This window comes from Bufo bufo, chromosome 3, assembly GCF_905171765.1.
Source record: "Bufo bufo chromosome 3, aBufBuf1.1, whole genome shotgun sequence".
Lineage (NCBI taxonomy): Eukaryota > Metazoa > Chordata > Amphibia > Anura > Bufonidae > Bufo > Bufo bufo.
Window position 1 is genome coordinate 312,520,407 of NC_053391.1, and position 22,680 is coordinate 312,543,086.

A 22,680-nucleotide genomic window follows, 5' to 3' on the forward strand; every position below is an offset into this window, starting at 1 on the left:
AAAAACCCACTTTTTAAAGGACCAGTTCAGGTCTGAAGTCACTTTGTAGAAACTACACCCCTCAAGTTACTCAAAACTGATTTTACAAACTTTGTTAACCCTTTAGGTGTTCCACGAGAATAAAAGGAAAATGGAGATTCAATTTCAAAATTTCACTTTTTTGGCAGATTTTCCATTTTAATCCATTTTTTTCTTTAACACATCGAGGATTCACAGCCAAACAAAACTGAATATTTATTACCCTGGTTCTGCGGTTTACATAAACACCCCACATGTGATCGTAAACTGATGTAAGGACACACGGCAGGGCGCAGAAGAAAAGGAGCACCATATGGTTTTTGGAAGGCAGATTTTGCTGAACTGGTTTTTAGATGCCATGTCCCATTTGAAGCCCCCCCTGATGCACCCTTACAGTAGAAATTCCCCCAGAAAGTGACCCCCTTTTGGAAACTAGGGGATAAGGTGCCAGTTTTATTGGTACTATTTTGGGGTACATGATTTTTAATTGCTCTATATTAATTTTTTTTGAGAGTAACCAATAAATGGCTGTTTTGGCACTGTTCTTATTTATTTATTTTTTACAACATTCTACTGACAGGGTAGATCAAGGCCTCTTTTTATAGAGCAGGTTGTTACGGACACAATGATATCAAATAGGTCTACTTTGTTTCGGTTTCATATAAAGCATTTTTTGTGTCTCCATTTTCTGAACGCCATATTTTTATTTTTCTGCCGATCGTCTTGTGCAGGGGCTTTTTTTTTTTTCAGGAGTTGATGTTTTTATTAGTACCATTTTTGGGTACATATGATTTTTTTGATCAGTCATTATAACACTTTATGGGGCAAGGTGACAAAAAAAATTGGTTGTTTTAGCACAGTTTTTATTTATTTTTACAGCATTCACCTGAGGGGTTAGGTCATGTGACATTTTTATAGAGCAGATCGTTACGGACGTGGCAATATGTATACTTTTTCTCATTTATGTAAGTTTTACACAAGTCTCCATAGTCTGAGAGCCATAGCTTTTTTTGCAGGATGAGGTGACAGTTTGGTACTATTTTGGGTGGCATATGCCTTTTTGATCGCGTGGTGTTGCACTTTGTGATGTTAGGTGACAAAAAATTGCTTTTTTGGCACTGTATTTTTTTTTACTGTGTTCACTTGCGGGGTTAGGTCATGCGATATTTTTATAGAGCAGGTTGTTACGGACACAGCAAAACCTAACATGTCTACTTTTTTTTATTTATTACACTTCAACACAATAGCAGTTTCGAAGCAAAAAAAAATTAAATGATCATATTTCAATGTCTCCATTGTCTGAGAGGCAAACTTTCTTTATTTTTTGACAGATTGTCTTAGGTAGGGTCTCATTTTTTGCGGGATGAGGTGACAGTTTGATTAGTACTATTTTGGGGTGCATACGCCTTTTTGAGCGCTTGGTGTTGCAATTTTTGTGATGTAAGGTGACAAAAAAATGGCTTTTTGGAACAGTTTTTTTTAATGGTGTTTATCGGACAGGTTGGATCATGCGATATATTTACAGAGTCGAACGTCATGGACACAGCAATACCAAATATGTCTAGTTTATTTATTTATTTTTAAATTAAATTGGGGATTTTTTTTACATGTGAAACTTTTTTTTTATAAAAACACAATTTTTTTATTTTACACTTTGCGTCCCCCATAAGGTCATACAAGACCTCTGGGGGACATTTATCGTCACAATTTTTTATTCCACTACTGATTTCTCCTGTAACTGGGGCTCACATAGTAGTCACAGTTACAGGGGAAATACAGCCCATAGAGAGGCTGTACAGCAGAATACTTGTCGTTGAGCGCTGTGTATGCAGCAATCTGGAAGGCAGGGACACCTGGGAACTGTTCCTGCCTTCTCCCTGGGGTACCCTGCTGTCACTGACAGCGTGCCCCTGACACAGCAGCTGCACGATTAGCTTGCAGCTGCGATCTGTGAATGGACGTTTCAGAACATCCATTCAGAGATAAACAACCACTACCCAGAAGTTTATAGTCAACGGGCAGATCTGAAGTGGTTAACATTATACTAATGGGGGGCTGCAACGCCCCTGTCTTCTGTTTACATAACACAGTCAGTGTTGAAAGTCTCCACAGTTAGGCCCCTTTCACACGGGCGAGTTTTCGACGTAGTGCGTGAGGTGAACGCATTGTACCCGCACTGAACCTGGACCCATTCACTTCAATGGGGCTGCGCAGATGAGCGGTGATTTTCACACATCACTTATGCGCTGCGTGAAAATCACAGCATGTTCAATATTAGTTTTTCACGCAACGCAGGCCCCATAGAAATGAATGGGGATGCGTGAAAATCGCAAGCATGTGCGAATGCGGTGCGATTTTCACGCATGGTTGCAAGGAGATGATAGAGATGGAGCAACCTCGGACCCCATTAAAGTAATTCAATGGATTATTTTCCCTTATAACATGGTTATAAGGGAAAATAATAGCATTCTTAATACAGAATGCTTTCTAAAATGTCGATTGAGGGGTTAAAATAATTTTTTTTAAAATTAACTCCCCTCATCCACTTGTTCGCACAGCTGGCATCATCTTCTTTCAGGACCTGCAAAAGGGCCTTTGATTACGAAATCAGGCTCACCACATGGTGAGCGGGGTGACATCAGCGCAAGTCCTGCTGAATGAAGATAGAAGGATTACGTCATAAAAAGGTCCTTTTGCAGGTTCTGAAAGAAGAAGAAAGAAGACTATGCCGGCTGCGCATTTTAGTAAGCATTCTGTATTAAGAATGCAAAATTTTCCCTTATAACCAGGTTAAGTAGTCCGGGTTCGGGTCTGGGTACCACATTCAGTTTTTTATCACGTGCGTGCAAAACGCATTGCGCCCGCGCGATAAAAACTGAAGAACGCAACTCAATCGCAGTCAAAACTGACTAAAATTGCGTGTGCACTCGCGTGGGTTTCCCGCAATTCCCACGCGATGCATCCGGAGCAAATCCGGGACACCCGTGTGAAAGGGGCCTTAGGCCTCTTGCACACGAATGTTTTGTTTTCCGTTTATGTTCCTTTTTTTGGCTTTCCGTATACGGAACCATTTCAATGAAGCCGCAAAAAAAAAACAAAAAAAAAAAAACACGGAATGCACCCGGACGTCATCCGTATTTTTTGAGGACCGCAAAATACTGAAAAAGCCATATGGTTGTGTGCAAGATTCCTTATGTAAACAGAAGACTTTAGTGCTATTTTTCTAATACAAATGTGCAATTTCAGTAATTATAGTATATTACAAAAACGGTCAGTATCACTGCCTCTATACATTACATAAATAAAAGAATGACTTACACTTTAAGTAACCACACCCTCACTTTTTGCACTTCCTTCTGTTATGATACTTGTCTTTAGGAAAACAATTAGCTCAACACCACTGGCTGTGGGAGGTTTTAGTCGCCTGATCAAAACGTAAAAAAAAAAATAAAAAAAAAAAATAAAAAAAAAAAAAAACACGTGGCAGCGCTCCACATGGTTTTTAGGCCTTACGGACAGGTCAGTGATTTCCATCAGTGATTGTGAACCAAAAACAGGGGTGAAGACTACACAGAGATGTCGTATAACGGAAAGATTTGCACCTGTTCTGTGTTTAGACCTGCACATTTTACATCTCCCCCATGAACTTCACTTGTACAAGCTTTTTTGTTTGACTGGCAATGCCATCAAATCACTGTCCCCAAATACCACAATATTTTAAAACTACCTTATTATAAATTTATTAGCTTACCATTTTGCACCCTGTGGCAAACCTGTTTTGATAATCAGTTGCTGTAGGTTATGTCCTGCCTTGGAGCCTTGTAATGTAGGACACACAATTGCAATTGGTAAGAACAAGAGGTGTGGTTAGTGTCACTAAGGCATGATGTGTGAGCAGACACATGACAAACCAAGGAAGCAGGATTCAAGCATGAAGAAAACTGCAAATTAGGTGAATTTGAAAAAAAAAACTAAAAAAAAAAACACACAATCCAAAGAGGAATGGAAGATAGACTAATTAATGAAAATACACTTTACAGCGAGAAGTAGTTTGTGGCACAACCGCCTTAAGCACCGATATTGTAGCCATCTTCTATACAGATATCAGGTTGCTCAGTACGTCCTGTCACTTTTTCTTGGTCTTTGAGATAGTATAGTATACACTTTGTACAGTAACAATATGAATAATTTAGATTACATATTTATCTAAGGGAACAGTGCCCTCTGGTGCTAATTATTGGAGATGCATCCTCGTTACTCCTGTATATTCTTCAGTTCGAGAAACAAGGCTTTGGCATGGTCATGCTCTAAAGGTAAATGACAGACGTATTTCAAAGGTGCACACTTTTCAGAAGAATTAAAGGGGTTGTCTCACTTCACTAAGTGGCATTTATCATGTAGAGAAAGTTAATACAATGCACTTACTAATGTATTGTTATTATTCATATTGCTTCCTTTGCTGGCTGGATTCATTTTTCTATCACATTATACACTGCTCGTTTCCGTGGTTACAGACCACCCTGCAATCCATCAGTGGTGATCGTGCTTACACACTACAGGAAAAAGTACTAGCCTATGTGCGCTCCCATGGTCCCGGCCACCAGAGAGGCCGATTGTTTTTCCCGTAGTGTTCAAGCATGAGTACCACTAATAGATTGCAGGGTGGTCTGTAACCATGGAAACAAGAAATGTGTAATGTGATGGAAAATGAATCCAGCCAGCAAAGGAAGCAATATGGATAATAACAATACATTAGTAAGTGGCGTGTATTAACTTTCTCTACATGATAAATGCAGCTTACTGAAGTGAGACAACCTCTTTAACCTGTTGGGGACACATGACGTATCGGTACGTCATGATGCCCTGGTACTTAAGGACACATGACGGAAATCATTCAGCAGGCACTCTGTGACAATGCCGAGGGGGGTCCAACTCTTTTGTACTATCCCGGAGCGCTGGCAACACAGGGAAATTCCTTCAGTTCAGTTGAGGCAGTCCTCAAGGACCTGATCTTTTCTAACCGGGAAAGAGCAGGCCTGAGTACCTCAGGAACTGGCGGCGCCCCGATCGTCCCTGGCCAACACTTTCCAGGTGTGGTCCCCCATACTGGAAAGAAGGGACGGACCCAAAAAAGGTGCAGAGTGTGTCACAGGAGGGGGATACGGAAGGACACCACCACTCAGTGTGACACGTGCACCAATCATCCGGGCCTCTGCATTATTGGTTGCTTCAGGGAGTACCACACTTCCATGGAGTACTAAATTTATAATCCCCCTCACCAATTTTAATTTCATTTAGCCACTGACAATCGAAAAAAAAAAATTATGGTTCTCAGACTTGACACCCCAAAAAAAAAAATTTCTCAAAAATATTTTGTAAAACTAAAATAAATAAAAAAGTAGACATATTAGGTAATCGGCACGTCTGTAAGAATCTGCTCTATAAAAATACCCCATGACCTAACCCCTCAGATGAACACGGTCAAAAAAACTAAATAAAAAACGGTGCCGTCCTCTCATCCCGCAAAAAATTAGCCCCTACCTAAGACAATCGGCTAAAAAATAAAAAAAAATAAAAAATAATGGCTCAGACTATGGAGATACTAAAATGTATATATTTTTTTGTTTAAAAAAGGATAATATAGTGTAAGACCTAAATAAATTTTGAAAAAGTAGACATATTAGGTATCGCCGCGTCCGTAGGAATCTGCTCTATAAAAATACCCTATTACCTAACCCCTCAGATGAACACGGTCAAAAAAATAAAATAAAAACGGTGCAAAAACAGCTAATTTTGGGCAAATTTTCCATTTTAATCCATTTTTCTAGTAACAAAGCAAGGTTTAACAGCCAAACAAAACGTAATATTTATTACCCTGATTCTGCAGTTTACGACCACATATGGGGTGTTTCTGTAAACTGCTGTATGACCAAACGGCAGGGCGCAGAAGGAAAAGAACGCCATATGGTTTCTGGAAGGCAGATTTTGATGGCCTTTTTTTTGCCACCATGTCCCATTTGAAGAACCCCTGATGCACCCCTAGACTAGAAACTCCATAAAAGTGACCCCATCTAAGAAACTACACCCCTCAAGGTATTCAAAACTGATTTTACAAACTTTATTAACCCTTTAGGTGTTCAACAGTTTATGGCAAATGGAGATGAAATTTCCGAATTTCTATTTCTGGAAACCTTGCCTAACAAAAATGTAATATAGAGCAACCAAAAATCATATGTACCCTAAAAAAAAAAAAGTCCCAACAAAACTGCCACCTTATCCGCACTTCCGGGTCCGCACTTCCGTTCCACAAAAAGATAGAACATGTCCTATTCTTGTCCGCAATTGCGGACAAGAACAGGCATATTCTATTAGTGACGGCAATGTGTGGTCCGCAAAATGCGGAATGCACATTGCCGCTGTCCGTGTTTTGCGGATCCGTTGCGGACGTGTGAATGGAGCCTTAGTCTGGATAAACTTTGTCTACACAATAGTACAATATACATATGGTAACATACATAGTACCAGCCATACTACATACAGCTGAATAGCTAATCTGTCCAGTTACGCAGTGATAATTCCTCTCATCACAATTGTTCATAGAATCATGGTTGTCCTCATATTATATTTATGGGTGTAGTGCATACAGAATGTATATACACCAAGTGTTTTCCACGGCCTTCTGCCTTCTCTCAGCTTTGCAAGCACAGTAGTGTACATTGTATAGCGGCTGTACTTGGTATCGCGCTCAGCCCCATTTACTTCTATGGGGCTGAGCGCGATACCAAGTACACCCGCTATACAATGTACAGGAGCACTGTACAAAGAAAGTTGGCCGCTATTGGCAATTTAGTCCACTTTCTTTTACATCAGTTTTGAAAAATCTCCCTCATATTGTCTGGTTTAACAGTGAAATCTCCTGGTGACAGACTCCCTTAACGATTGTGCACTGTTCTTATACCAGTCATCTCCGGCTCTTGCCCATATATAATCACATGCCAAGCAAGTAAAGGGGTTGTACCACAAAGGACATTTATCACCTGGAGCCTCAGTATGACTGAAATGGCGACCCCGGGACCACACCTCCCTCCTTGCTGCATAACTGCAGTCAGACAACCGCTTTACATAGGTCAAATATAAAAGTTTGCTATAAAGAATGCAAGACTTGGCTGTTTGCCATGAGGACTACAAGTTAATACCCCACTTCTGGATCAATAACACACACTAAAAAAACAAAACAAAAACACAAAAAACATCAAGGAACTGAATTTTTTCAGGGTTATTATTTAACAGTATACATACACAGGTAAATATCATTTGGAAAACGAAAAAAAGCGAGTTATAAAGAGAAGGATGAAGGACTGGTAGTACAAAGAATGTCAACAGTTTTTCTTTTGGCACTCAGTCCCCAATTCACTCCAGTTAAGGCACTTAAGATCGCCATATTGTCCGTGAACTCAATAGTTTGCAGAGTCTTGAGTATAGATATATCTATGTACTTAAGTTTGAACAGTTTGAATACATACAGAATGAACGCTTATATTTTGCATAGACTAGGATTTAAAGCATTGAATAGGTTAATTCGATCTCTAGATACAGTATAATAACAAGTTAAACATAATTATTAGGTTTAGATTTCTTTCCCATTATCTCATGTTGCTCCTCAGTGGCTCAGACAGTGTTCCCAATAAACTACCCTGTCATAAGGGCATATATTCCCCACTGGGTCTGATACAAAGACAAAATGACAATAACAAGAAGCAAACAGATTACTATAGTATATGCATAGATCTGCGCCCCATCTGCCCAAAAGTAAAAGATATAGTAGGTTATATGTAAATCCCTCACTGCATTAGGTTTCCAGGACATCACACATTATGGCCACCTTATTATGAGATATACTAGCATATTTAATCATAAATTCCACTTCTATCAATTCTAAGACACTGACTGACTGTCGAAACATTATTTAAGGCACAGTTATTAGTCTAAAAATTTACATTTTGCCCATGGCACATCAAGTGCAAATATGCATTATTTCTTAGGAATGTTCATACCACAAGGACTGGATTACATTTCCTCTGCCCAGTTTTGGCAGATAGACAGTCACGTGATTGTCATCAAAAGCAGACATTAAAATACCCTTATTTTACCAAAGGCAAAAATAAATCGGGAACATATTCCCTTTACCTAAATTTTGCAATAGTCAATTTGTACCTAAAGATGGATTTTTCTATTTAGAGGGAAAGGGACCAAGAGCAAACCATTGGACACAATGACTACAGATGGAGTCACTAGACTGGAATCCACAAGTGAAGATAGCGGCAACGCAAGTCATGAAATTATATTAGTAAAAGAGTGGTCACAGTACATTATATGAGAAATAGTTGAATGAAACTGGACAACCCTTTTAAGTAAAAAAAGGCACATCATCAGACCTTTAGCTTCAAAGAATGCCCATGAGTAAGGATATACTACAACAATATAAAGTGTGCTCTTCTTGTATAAATATCAAATTGATACCTTTCTCCTGACACTCTACAGGATGGTCTCTTGGCAGTGAGAAAACCTACATAACACTGATCCCACCACCCTATCTCCAACAAAATCTTTGCATGTTTAATCAGACCAATCATCTTCATCAAATTCCGAGGAGTCATCCTCCGAGTCACTGTACTCTACTGCTATACGACGAGAGAGGATGGTAGCCACATCATTACCACCAACATCTCGCTTTTCATGCTCCATCTGTTCCTCCACCTTGCGTAGCTGGAATCCTGGAAAAGGAGGGGGAGGGGGGAGAAAAACGTCATAAAACAACTTTAAAAAACAGAATTGATAAATAGGATTCAGAACAAGCTTTTGTACTTTTATAACCAGTTAACAGTGCACAGTGTAATCACAGGGTCTCTGCAAGGAAAATAAGCCCGTCACTATATACCTTATATGTGGCACAGCCCAACGTGAGGCAAATGTGGCCCAAAAATTATAAACTTAAACAGCAACGAATATACAGTAAATAAAATGACTTCTAATAAAAATATGGAACAACAACACGTCATTGTGTATTTGATGTTTGACGATTGTGTGTTCTGTAAGCGACTTTTCTCATGTGGCCCCACACAAACAGGGTCAAACAAGCATATCTGCTAAAATAGATTTCTAATCTGAGAACTGACTAAATCTATCCATACATAGATACACTGAAAGCCACATTCAAATGTTCTACTATTCTGCTTTTAATAACTCTTTCCCCATTGCCTTTAAATAAGGACTGTTTAATCTGCAGGCAACATGTTAAAGAGGACCTGTCACCAGAAAATGCAATGCAATCTGAAACCACCATGTTATGTTAGGTGCACAATTACCTTGACGAATTGCAGATAGGAGATCGCTCCGAACATCGCTTACTGGTGGCAGGGAAGTTTTGGGCTTGGATATCTGTGGCAAAGCATCTTCATCTTGTGGAGAAAAAGATGGAGGAGGAGGGGGGCCAGGTGGAGGGGGGCCAAGAGGTGGAGGACCTGGTGGAGGTGGAGGGGGTGGTGGAGGAGGGGGCCCTCCTGCAGGTGGAGCAGGAGGAGGTACAGGAGAGACAGCTGTATAATCTATCACAGACGGCACTGGAGGAGGGGGAGGAGCAGGAAAGCCAGGAGCAGGAGGGCACGCTGGTGGCGAGGGAGGTGGAAGATAAGTGGTGTCTGGGAAAACACCAACAGGTGGTGGTGGTGGTGGAGGAGAGAAACTGGGCCTTCCACCAATAGAAGGGCCAGTTGGAGATACTGGTGGTGGGTGGATATGGCTAACCAGGCTTGATCGATTGGAGCTTCCAGATGAACTGAAGAATAAAAAGGAAGAGCAGACAATTAAAGGCTATGGAGACCTTTGGGGGCATTTTGTTTTACTATTGCATTCTACTCATTTTGGGCTACACATTATTTTTTCAACTGGTCTTTATTACAAATTTTCAGCTGTTTTGTCTGTACAGATGCAAAGTAGCAGGCTTTCTGTTCATAGTGAGACCTGTCAGATGGAAGCTCTGTTTGCTCATGAGTAGCCCTCATCTCTGAATTCCCAGCAGCTCAAAAACGCTCATTATAGCTCAATTCCTATGAAACTGATAAGAATTTAGTTTATATAACTGTTTATAAACTTTCGGAGTTCAGAGATCAGGGCTTCACAGTAATGAAGCATGCTACAGTCTTAAAGAAATGAGTACATGCCTTACCCGAGTAAGGGGTCTGGTTTAGACACTGACTATACTGACCATGGGGAAGTCCTTTTGCGTAACCAGGCCTAAGTTAACAGCATTAAACTATTAGCCACTGTGTACTTAGGAAGACAGAACAAATTTTGACTTAACGGTTATTAGGACTCTGTTTCAAACTATTGCAAGTTATGACACATTGCATACTGCACAATCACTTGCCTCAGTGACATTCCAGAAGACATCCTTTAGGCTAGGTTCACATCACCATTTCATTATCCGCTCTTATGATCCTTCAGAAGAACAGAGAGCAAAAGAAACACAAAACGGATCCTTTATTTTGAGCATCCGTTATGATCATTTTGCATACATTTAATCTTTTTCCGTCTGAGATTCATTATTTTAGATAAAAAATAAAAAAAAAGGCTGCCAAAAAGTACATTTTTCTGTCTAAAATAATGAATCTCAGACAAAAATGGCTAAAAGAGGTGAAAAATTAGCATAATTGTTGCTCAAAATAAAGGATTTTTTTTCTGTTCTTCTGATGGATCAGAACTGAAAACGAAACAATGATGTGAACCCAGCCTTAGCTGGCTTTCCCCTTTATATATGAAAAATCATAACGGGTTCTCCAGTCCCAAAATTACATTTATCTGCACAAAGTACCCCAAAACTCTGCATATTTTTGCCACATATATCCGTTTTTCATGTCAACACTTTCCTCTGTCTGTTTGCTGCATCACTGCATCCTGGCGGGATGTTTACATGCTGAACTTCCAGTTTTCATCAACTTCCTGCTGCGTTTGCTAAACCAAACTCAGCATGGTTTCTCTGTTTCACAGGGCTGGCTTCACCTAACCAACACGGAAGGGAGGTGTGACTACTGCCGAGGGAACAGTGTGGAAGACAGAGCAAGCCCAGTGAAAGATTAAAGAGCAAAGTATGCAGGGTTTGGTTAGCAAACACAGCAGGAAGCTAATGAAAACAGGAAGTCTTGAATGTAAACATCCTCCCAGGATGCAGTGATGCCAAAAACAGGGGAACGAAAGTGCTCCATCTTTGTGAGGTTACATTATTTTACCTGAATTCCATAGGAGGAGGAGGCAAAGAGTCATCAGGGGCCAGAAGTGGGCTTGGCATGTCTTCATTTGGAGGTGGAGGAGGGTAATGCTGTGTATCTCCCATATCCATGGGGCTGACAGATCCATTGTGAGTTATTTGGACCCTAAAAATAAATTCTCTTTCAGAAATTGACCTGTCCCATTTTTCCAACAAAAAATACCAGCCAGGTTTACATAGGTAAACCAGGGATTGGTTTCGGGGTGTGGCTTAACACAGGGTAGTATTTGCCACCAAAGATTTTAATTTAAAAAAAATTCTTGACATTAATTTTTTTTTTTTTTTTACATAAAATGCAGCCAAACATGATATAAAGGCATAATATGTGAACAAGTGTAATAAATGAGCTTTTACAGAGAACAAAATAACCATAAAAGCCGGAAAAATAGATTTCAGTGCCGACTCTGAACTGTACAGCCCTATGCAGGAGCCCAGTTTGCTCTGGTTTGTAAAACCAACTGAAAATGATTATTTATGGCAACAGTCAATGTGAAAGAATGTCTTTTCTGACTAACCTTTTCCATCTGTCAGAGATATATTAGATATTCCTCTCTAGTGATAGTTATTATCGCTATTATTGTAGCTTGTCATGGGTATTGCTAGAGAAACGATCTGCATGTTTTACTCCAAGATCCAGTATGGACAGGAGGAACAGTGTAAAATGTTCCTTTATTGAAGTTGATGTGTTTGGTGCATCTAATCTGACATGGATTTGGGTGCTGGTAAAGTAAACAGCTTGGTCGTGGTGTCCATAAAACTGCCTAATCATAAGAGCTGATTAGATGGGAAGCACTCATCTTCCCACTTCCCCTATATGTGACAATCAAGCAGCAAGTATGCTCTCAGATTGATGGAGGCGACCGATTCGGAACCTCCTTTGCAGATTCCACCAGAAATATGGGACAAAATAGCGCAGCATGCTGTGTTCTGTTTTTTTTTTAAGGGGAAAATGTTTTCTAATAGAAGCCAGATCCCATTATAGCCAGTGGGGTCCATCAGGTTTGTTCAGTTTTCATCATTGAAAGGAAATGCCACTTCCATTATTTTTGTTGTGCTACTCCTGGAGCAGCACAACGGAAATACAAATACCAGTGTGAATCCAGCCTTATCCCTTCCTTGGAAACACGTATAATTACAAAGGGACCGGAGGATCTATACCTCTCCTCCTCTCCCTCAGCCCTTCAACCTGTCCCCCACGGCATACTAGCTGGCTGAGGTGTTAGCTTTAGCATGGAATATCTCAGGCTGTACAGTAGCCAGCGGTGTTTTAAAGTTAAGAATCCTTAGGTAATAATACTTACAGATCTCACTCCCAACCCAATCTCTAAGATTTATAGTAGGGGCTGTATGGTGGATAGCATGAAAATCCTAGTAGTTTTTTAAAGCTTAGATTGTTAGACCCTTCTGCTGCTATACAGCCTGTGATATAGCTATTAATAACAAGTTGGTATCTTGTGCTACCGAAAATTACCAACCTCCTGCTGGTAATCCCAGCTTGGCTGGAGGTTTACTAGAGAGGTGGCAACACTAGCCTAAAATTATGTTTCTAAAATATAAACGGTAAAATATAAAATAATAAATATGGTAAAATATAAAAGTTTTTGGCCCACTATAGTCTATTAGAATAATCCAGTTCTGCAAACTGAAATCTTGTTTTCTCACTGGAGAACCATACCCAGACTGTTGAGATTTTGCATCCACAAATTCCGGCCCCATTTTCAATTGTTCCCACTGATCTTTTCGTGTGCGGATCTTCCGAGGATTTACATTCCCGCGGTTGGGATTATCTTTCTTTTCTCTCTGAAAAAAATGTTAAATGTGTACAATGAGTTCAAGGACAAACCACAACATTATAGACTGCTGGTTAGCAAGGTTCTTAAATGCAGTTTATGAATGTATACTAGCAGCTGCTAAGACCTTCAGTAATGAGCGCCACCTCCCTTCCTGTTTCACTCTTTGACATCTCTTTTTTCCTTTCTTTAAAGCAAAACACCAAGATGGATTGTGCACGGTAGCATGAACATGATGAGCAGGTGCACTGGGGGAAATTTTCAAATTCCACTGTACTTTCCATAAGAAGAATTTTAAAATAAATAAGCGCATAATGCGCAAAATATATTCTATAAGATCTTATGCATATGCCAGTCCTTTGATCTTAAACAGTAATAATAATGATTATGTGGTCTTTTTAGAAAAATATTTCACTGTTTATTTTACTCATCTATATAGCATCAACATATTCTACAGTGCTTTACAGTCAATAATCAGTAATGTTATATGTGTGAAGATAAAAAAGGGGTACCTAAAGAGATCTTCCTGCAAAAAGAATTGAGTGTTACTTAGGCTTCTTTCACATGTCTCCGGCAGAGAACAGCTTGCTGGAGCTCTCTGGATACAGCATGGCTGGATGTTACTGCAATGCCCCATTGACTATAATGGAATCCACTGGAGATCCTGGTGCTACCTGGCAAATATGCATGAGTCCACTGGACAAAAACCATTGCGTGAAATGGTTTTTATCCAGCCGAACTCCAGCATATTTGCCAGGTAGCGGCTGGATTCCATTATATTCAATGGGGCCGGCAGGCATTGCATTAACATCCAGCTAAGCTGGATCCAGAGAGCTCCAGAAGGCTGTTCAAGTAGAAACCTGTAATGCTAGTGTGAAACTAGCCTTACCCGATAAATCTTACAACACGTGACTGCTGCAGCCAGCCTCTTCAGTACACCACATAAGCCAGTGATTGGCTGCAATGGACAGACTGAAACCGGTGATGCATGTTGGATTTTTAGCCGAAATCTATTTCTCTTGACCCTCTCCTTATTTCAAAGAGGAATGGGCATCTCTATAGTTTAAATAAAGATTGAGCATATTAAGCTGATGGTTGATGCTACCATAATTGGCGAACTTGGCTGATAATTATCTAATTTGTGAGGATTGCCAATATATATCCAAATAGCAAAAAAATATATATCATAGAAACTTCTCTATGAATCCCTTAGATTAAGTTATCCCCTATCCAAAGGCCACAGGGGTCCTACCGCTGGGACCCCCACCGATCACGAGAACTATGGCTAGGGGATAACTAACCAGAATACCCTTTTAAGGAAAGAACCTATTTTGGTATTTTAAGAGCCATAACTTAATTTTTTTATTCACTGTGCTGTATAAATAACATGCCATTATACATTTTGTAACAAATACAGCGATACCAAATATGTGTTTATTTCACTTTTCAATTTTGCACTATATAGGGACTGTTCATGGGAAAAATAGATATTAGTTTTGTTTTTGTCCCACATTGGGACTTGACTGTGATCTCCTGACTGGTCATTTTGTAGTACACTGCAGGGTAAATATACAGCCAAATGCTAGTTCCCCTGGAGATGCCACCTGGTGGTTATAAAATAAAAGAGGAGTGCCCATTTTGAAACAATTCTTTAAGCTGCTTGGCTGCGTCACAATTTAACCTCATACACTAACAAATGTATTAGTATACAGTATTAAATTATGCTATACAGTGAATGTATGGACAACTTTAATATGGATGTGACAGTGCCTCACCCTATGTTTACGCTTTTCTTTCATGATATCCTTGGTGTCCTGCAACATCTTCTCCTTCCATAAATCAAAGAAATATGAGGGGTCAGTGTAAAACTTCAGTGCTTCCTTTCCATCATCCCTGTAAGTGGAAGGAAGCACTGTTTAGGAAAAATGTACATATTTGAATGCTTCCAAGGGATACTTTAAAAAAGTTTCCCACCTGTAAGAAGATAAGATGTCGAGTGGTGGTGGCATGTCACATGTGAAGTAGGTTTCACAGACAGGCATAGATAGAGAGTCACGCACAAAGAGTTGCTGATCCTGCAAGGTATTACTGTGGAATGCTTTTCTTGTGTTTATACCTTGTAAAGAAACTGGTATGGGGAGAAAAACGAAATATTAATGACCATTACGAAGATGCCACATTATCAAACACTAGAAGCACTGATTTGCACCGTTAATATGCAACTAGGCACAAACATATCTTATACTGACCAGTGTGATGGCTTTTTAAACTACTTACCTTCCTCCTCTTTGGGATCCAGCTGGGTCACTTTGACCTGTAGCTTTTCCACTCTCTCACCCAGCATTCCCACACGCTCCGCAAACAGACTTGCTTCAATGAACAACTCTCCAAATATATCCTCTGCATAGCGACCTGAATAAAGACAGGAGGTTTATGTAACAGGCTCACAAAAATACACAACAAATTTACAGTAGTAAGTAACCAAATAAAGTATTGTAGAAATATGTGACAAAAATGTTCTTGATGCATAATACACATCTGTAATACCTTAAAAGGAGAGAACTAAAAAACAACTGGTCAAAAAAAATAAAAATATAATAATCTTATACGCACCCATTTCTCAAGCGCTGTTCTCTGCAGTACTAGTCCGGTCCTCTTGCCACTGCCCGTTTACAAACTGCAGTGGTATGTGACTGTTGCAGGACAATGCTTGGCTGCAGCAGTGAAGTTTGAAAAATGACGTGTACAGCACAAGTAGCAGGGGGGAGGGGGGTGTCGGAACAGCGCTGCACAGAATGGGGCTGGAGAAATGAAGGAGTATAAGGCTAAATGCACACGATCAGGATTGCATGCAGAAATCTGTGCAGAAAATCCGCACCGTAGGTCATGTACATTGTATTCTAAGAGAATCTGAAATTCTCAATGCACACTATGCAGATTTTTTTTGACCGCGAACACCAGTGGATTTCAGTGCGGATTCTCCGCACATGAATCCTGAACGTGCATGTACCCCAATATGTTTTTTCACTTTAGGAAACTGGAGGGCTTGTCAGAGATTTTTAATTATCTGGAACAACCCCTTTAGAGTGGAGCCCTATGCCAGTTATAAAAAAAAAAAATTAGGGTAATTATTTTAATAATTCCATTGTTTGGTAACGATTACATTTTTGGAATTTTAGGGTTTTAGTATTTGTAATCATTGTTTTTACCATTTTTGGTATAGTAACACTGTTCCTTCAACATGTTCTCTTGAGGTTTATGATCAGGATTTCTCTGTATCTGGATTAGAGTAATCATCATTAGTAGAATAAGAGTCACATGATTTGTGACTGCAAAGTGAAGGCTCTAGAGCAGGCATGGCCAACCTGCGGCTCTCCAGCTGTTGCAAAACTACAACTCCCACCATGCCCTGCTGTAGGCCGATAGCTGTAGACTGGGCATGATGGGAGTTGTAGTTTTGCAATAGCTGGAGAGCCTCAGGTTTGCCATCACTGCTCTAGAGTGAAACATTGCTGGATATTACAGCTTACGTTTCAAGGGCTGATCTCAAGAATCTATCACTCCAGTATGATAGTGCACACATTCTTGGATCGGAAAATAAACCTAGTTTGGGTAGATCTAGCGTGGTACAATGTTAACGCGTTTTATATTTTATCCATTGTGAGTATAACAAACATCTTTTTTAATCTTTTGGAAGGTTTTCTGCACTATTTTCTTTATGTTCTCAGCTGGTGCAGCATTTGGAGTACTAACCGCCTAAGTCTCTGTTGTGTGTGGCTAATATCGGACACCCCTGACTTGGACGGTGAGAGAGGCTGAACTGATGCACTGCCAACGTCTATGGTTTTAGAGAAGAGCTAAGTGATCTGACTTGCATGTTCCATTCTAAAATAACCATTTTTATATTGCAATACTGCTCCCACTGCGATCACTTACTAAGGCTTCCTAGTTGGCGAATGACATTAGATAGTGTCAGGTTTGTCATACATTCCAGTTCACTTTGGACATTGGGAAGCTTCTGCCGGCACACATGGCGCGGCTCAATGCAGCGGGCAACCAGCGGCATTCTGGTGAAATAAAAAAACACAATTAGTACCCTGGTCTGTCATGCTTTCTTCTACAACAGTATGCATATGCAAAGTCTCTCAATATTGTAGTATTATAATGTCAACCAGGAAGCCTACCAACGTGTGACATTTTAATAAGAATGGCGCATTAATTACTGGTGCATTAATATTCTTAGTCATGTGTACAATCTTAGTATCAGTAAAGTTAAAGGAGTTCTCCATTTCCATAACGGACCATAAAGTACTTGGATGCATATTACATGTATACCAGAACCCTGTTTTCATTTTTTTTTTTATACTAAAATATATTGATGTGTATATAGGACATATCCCAGAAATACCAAGTTCAGCATTCTTAAAATGCGGTTCAGTATATGTCAGAAATGTTGAAAATTTGTTCTAAGGAAGCTGTAGCAGGCACTAGCACGTACACAAATCGACTCTGAGCGATTAGCCGGAGGTCTCCTTAGTAAAGTTCTGCACAAACTTGTGGATTCACACGTCTGCTGATAATAAATATCCAGTGGGGTCCATAATTTAAAAGGTTCACTAACTTTTCAAAAAACTTTTTATATGTTATAGAGACATATCAAAAGTTCAGATCAGTAGGGGTCTGAGCACAGAGGAAGAGAAGCATGCGCATATCACACTCTTGCTCCTAGCTGCAGAGGACAGAATCGAGATGGGCCCATAGACTTCTATGGAGCCTGTCTCCTGCAGTGAAAAGCGAGCGCAATAATGTGCCCACTTCTCTCCCCTCGTTCTAGAGATCGGGGGGGGGGGGGGGGGGTCAGACCCCCACTGATCACAACTTTTCATATGTCTTTAAGTTTTTTGAAAAGTTAGTGAGCCTTTAAGAGTACACCCACAGCAAACCAATGTTACTGGAATCTATTTCACTCAAAATGTTGTCATCCACCTAGAAATAAATTCAGGCTGTAGAATTTGACCGATCCTGCAAGCTGACTCACACACTATACATACGTCATGCTACAGTGGGTGCCAATTCAAGTAATGACCGTGAGTGCATGATAAACTGAATTCACATACAGATGTAACTATGGTATGTGAAGTGTACCTCCTAGATAATCATGAACAGAAGCACTGTGGAGCAGCCATTTGTGCTGAAGATCTCACTTCTTAAAAGGAACCTGTCACCATGAGATTCAGTGCAGTCGGTATGTTAGAGCAGGAGGAGCTCAGCAGATTCATATATAGTTTTATGGGTAAAGATTCATTTGTCTGTTGCACAAGAAATTTTGTAATATGTCTCAGTGAGAAATGTCTATTTCTCCTGTTATCAGCTGTTTATTGGTCACATGGCCTAGGTACAGCTCAGGTCCATTCAAGTGAATAGGCCCAATTTACAATACCAATGGACCAGTGGATGGCGTTGTGTTTGATAAGCGGTGAGGAGGCTGCAGCGCCGCGGCATCTTCAAAACAGCAAATCGGTTGATGACTTATCCTGAGAATAGGTCATCAATATTAAGGACCCAGAAAACATCTTTAATTATAAAGAAGAAAAAAAAAAAAAAAAGCCAGGCATAAAAAAAAATTCAAGGTGCCAAAACATAATAGGGGAGTTTTATCAAAACTGGTGTTACACTGGGTTCAGACCTGAGCGTATTTGATATGCGCGTTTAACGCGCGTTTTTGTCCATAGTCAACGCGCGTATTACGCGCGTTTGTGTGATTGACAGCAGTGTCCTATGGCCGCAAACGCGCGACAAAACGCCCCAAAGAAGCTCAAGAACTTGTTTATGCGTCGGTCGTTTTTCAGCGCGTTCGAACGCGCTGTAAAACGCGAAAATGTGAACCAGTCCCATAGGGAAGCATTGGTTTGCATCGGTTATGCGTTTTACAGCGCGTTCGAACGCGCTGTAAAACGCACAAGTGTGAACTTAGGGTCAAGGAAAACTGGCTTAGGCTAGTTTCACACTTGCAGGCTGTTCTGGCAGACAATGCCGGGAATCGGCCGGACACAAACGCAGCATGCAGAGGTTTGTGTCGGGCTGATTCTCCGCATTGTGTGCTGGAATGCGGCCGGATCCCATTATATTTTTCTGCTCTCTGCTGGAATTCACACCACAGATGTGAAACTAGCTTTAGTTGTCCATAGTAGCTAAACAGATTCCCCCTTTCATTTTTCCAAAAAATGAAAGCTGGAATCTGACTGGTTGCTATGGGCAACTAAGACAGTTTTCCTTTAGACCAGTCTTAATAAATCTTCCTCACTATGTAGGCAAAAAGGAGTCAAAAAAAGGCTACAAAAACAATCAGAGTCAGGCTTTTCTGGCCCAAAAAAAAGGCATGAACAAAACTGTGTGAAGGAATCCTTAGGGATGTTTCACACGAGCATGTCCTGTGCGGGAGTCACGCTCCATGCGTGAACGTGATGCTCCGTTCTGGACACTGCTCGTCTTGCAGGAGCTGCTATGCGCCTCTGCATTACCTTATTCCTATAGGTTCATAGTAACATAAAGAGGTCACTATGATTCTGTATTAGTAAAGTTATGCAGAGGCACATAGCAGTATAAATCAGTATAATGCCGTGCACTCCTGCAAGACGAGCAGTGTCCAGAATGGAGGATTAGGCTCACATACGGAGTGTTATTCCCGTACTGCACATGCTCATCTGAAACAGCCCTTCAGACGTGATCGATAAGCTGTGGATTTTCTGCATCAGAAAAAAAAAAAGCACCACAGGGTGCGTACACACGCTGCGGATATTATTTCAAAAAGCTTTAGGTTAGAAGCGGTTTCATTCTTTGCATTGGAAAGGGTGAAATCTGCAATGAAGCCAGCAGTATAAATTGACATTCTGCAGTTTTCAGATCCGCAAGGGAATCTGTCACCAGAATCATCACCATTAAACTAAACCTATTGTCTTGTAGCACTTACTAACTCCTTTCCAGATGTGCTTTTCTTTCCTTGCTGCTTGGTTTCCATCTTGAAAAAATCCACTTTATTCCTTATGCAAATGAGGCAGTAAGGTGCCCAGGAACACCCCCATTGAGTGCCCAGGCCCGCCCTCCAGCAGCGCCGTTGCCCTCCCCCCTCACTATATCACTAACAGCAGAGAACCCCGCCCACCCTTGCCTTCAGTGTCTGACAAATCTCGCCGCGATCTTTCAGCAGAGGATGAAGCAGTCACTGGGCTCGGCGCATGCCCAGTTAAACATTTGAGGCCGATTCCCTTTAGTTGAACCGTAAGAGTGGAGGCGCAGGCAGTGTTCGGAACTGAGGGCATCAGCCTCAAATGTTTTACTCGGCATGCGCCGAGCCCAGTGACGGTTTCATCCTCTGCTGGAAGAGAAAAAGTGCAGCAAGATTTATCAGCGGCACTGAAAGCAAGGGTGGGCAGGGTTATCTGCGGTTAGTGATATGGAAAGGGGGGGGGGGGGACGGTGCTGCTGGGGGCGTAGAGTATGAGCCGAGGAGAGGCGTGCCTGGGCTCTGCTGGAGGGCGGGCCTGGGCACTCAATGGGGGTGTTCCTGGGTGCCTTTGAACAAAAATAACCCCCCTCTGGGCACCTTTTTGCCTCATTTGCATAAGGAATAAAGTGGATTTTTTTGAGATGGAAACAAAGCAGCAAGGAAAGAAAAGCACATCTGGAAAGGAGGTAGTAAGTGCTACAAGACAATAGTTTTAGTTTAATGGTGATGATTCTGGTGACAGATTCCCTTTAAAGGCTATGTACACCTTTGGCGGCAATTTTTCTTTTATGGCTGCATTGTACTCTATTTGAGCTAAAAATCTTTTTTTCAATTGCTCTTTATTAAAAATATGGAACCCTTTTTTATGTACAGAGCTGAGATGCTCTAGAACAGTGGTGGTGAACCTATGGCACGGGTGCCAGAGGTGGCACTCAGAGCCCTCTCTGTGGGCACCCGGACCCTGGAAAAAAAATCTATGGTGTACCAATATGCCTTAGACTTTTCCTGCCATTCATCAGCACAGGACGCGCTATGAACAGCACAGGCAGCGCACTGTATGCAGTCAGGGTATTATATCTAAATGATAAAGTACATGGAAGATATCCTATATTGAACTGTAGTATTCAGGGTAAATTGCCGTGTTGGCACTTTGCGATAAATAAGTGGGTTTTGGGTTGCAGTTTGGGCACTTGGTCTCTAAAAGGTTGACCATCACTGCTCTAGAAGCAGCCTGTGGATTTTCTCTTTTCTATCAGTTGGGGAGCTGACGGGCTCCTAATCTCTGACATTATGACATATAGCTCAGTTCTTATCTTTCTGATAAGAATGTGGCTTAAATAAGTGTTTCAATGAGTAACAGGTCGACACTACTCTCTTGTGGAGTTGCGGTGCACGTGTCAGTGGATTGGCGTCCAGAGAAACAATGTAGCAAGAAGACCGGCACTTCACATAAATTTCGGTCTTCTTGCTACATTAACCACCTCCGGACCGCCTAACGCAGATTCGCGTTCCGGAGGTGGCAGCGCTGCGCACAATCACGCATATACGCGTCATCTCGCGAGACGCGAGATTTCGCTCAAAGCCGGCCCGCGCATGCACATCGCGGGCCGGCAAAATTAAAAGAACAAGTTCGTCACCAGCCTGCCAGCAACGATCATTGGCTGGCAGGCTGGCGATTTTCAAAAAATCCAATCACAAGTCATATAACAGATCATATTAGTAAATATGATCTGTTATATGGCTTGTCTGCTCCTCTGCTGGTCCTTTTCGTCGGTTGGATCCAGCAGAGGAGCAGACTGAACTGTGAGTACACCAAACACTACACCTTAGCCCCAGATCACCCCCCTGCACCCCAATTAACCCTTTGATCGCCCCTGTCAATCACTAGTGAAAGGAAAAAAAGTGATAAGTGTAAACCGTCACCTTTTTTTTTCCCACTAGTATTGGCTGTTAGGTTTTAGGGATAGTTTAGGCAGTTTAGCGTGAGTTAGCGCCCAGCCCACCGCACCGCAGTCACTTATTCGCTGTTTAGCGTATCGCTAATCAGCATTTGTACTTTTATAGTATCTGTAAGTGATCAAAACTGATCACGGTCAGATCTATAATAGTATTAGTGTCACCTTAGCTCGCCCTCCACCCAAAACGCAGCCTGATCGGTCGCCCACACGTGCGTTCACCCACGCCTGCCCCACCGCAGTGACAAAAAATCTATATTTTTTTGATCACTGCACATTCATTTTACACGCACTGCGGCGATAAAAAAATCAGTTTTGATATTTTTTTTATCAACCGCAGCGGCCTCCGGTACTTCGCAAGCCTCCCCTTTGTAAGACAGGCTTGCTTTTTTTCTTGGGTAGTCTCAGGGAATACCCCTAAATTTAGTAGTCCAAAATGTCAAACGGGGTATTCTTCTGAAGAGGCCTACAGGATTCTGACCCAGTCGGATGAGGAGTGGGAACCCTCATCTGACAAATCTAGCGGGTCAGAATATGAACCTGTAGAAAGCAGTGGCTCTCTGACCCAAAGTTCGGACGAGGAGGTTG

General features: G+C 41.2%; 1 protein-coding gene across 2 annotated transcripts in view; it reads right to left on the bottom strand.

The window, feature by feature from the left end:
• Positions 1 to 7,279: 7,279 nt before the first annotated feature.
• Positions 7,280 to 22,680, bottom strand: part of WASF2 (WASP family member 2) — a 42,779-nt gene continuing 27,378 nt past the window's right edge. Inside the window, exons 2-9 of one of the 2 annotated variants that reach the window (XM_040424271.1) lie at positions 17,068 to 17,198; positions 15,409 to 15,543; positions 15,106 to 15,259; positions 14,907 to 15,024; positions 13,017 to 13,141; positions 11,304 to 11,447; positions 9,384 to 9,853; positions 7,280 to 8,792 (exon numbers count right to left, since the gene is read on the bottom strand). In XM_040424271.1, the coding sequence (XP_040280205.1) occupies positions 8,635 to 8,792; positions 9,384 to 9,853; positions 11,304 to 11,447; positions 13,017 to 13,141; positions 14,907 to 15,024; positions 15,106 to 15,259; positions 15,409 to 15,543; positions 17,068 to 17,197 (1,434 nt within the window). In that variant the 5' untranslated portion in view covers position 17,198 and the 3' untranslated portion in view covers positions 7,280 to 8,634. The remainder of the gene's footprint in view (positions 8,793 to 9,383; positions 9,854 to 11,303; positions 11,448 to 13,016; positions 13,142 to 14,906; positions 15,025 to 15,105; positions 15,260 to 15,408; positions 15,544 to 17,067; positions 17,199 to 22,680) is intronic. The other variant, XM_040424272.1, reaches the window with a different exon arrangement.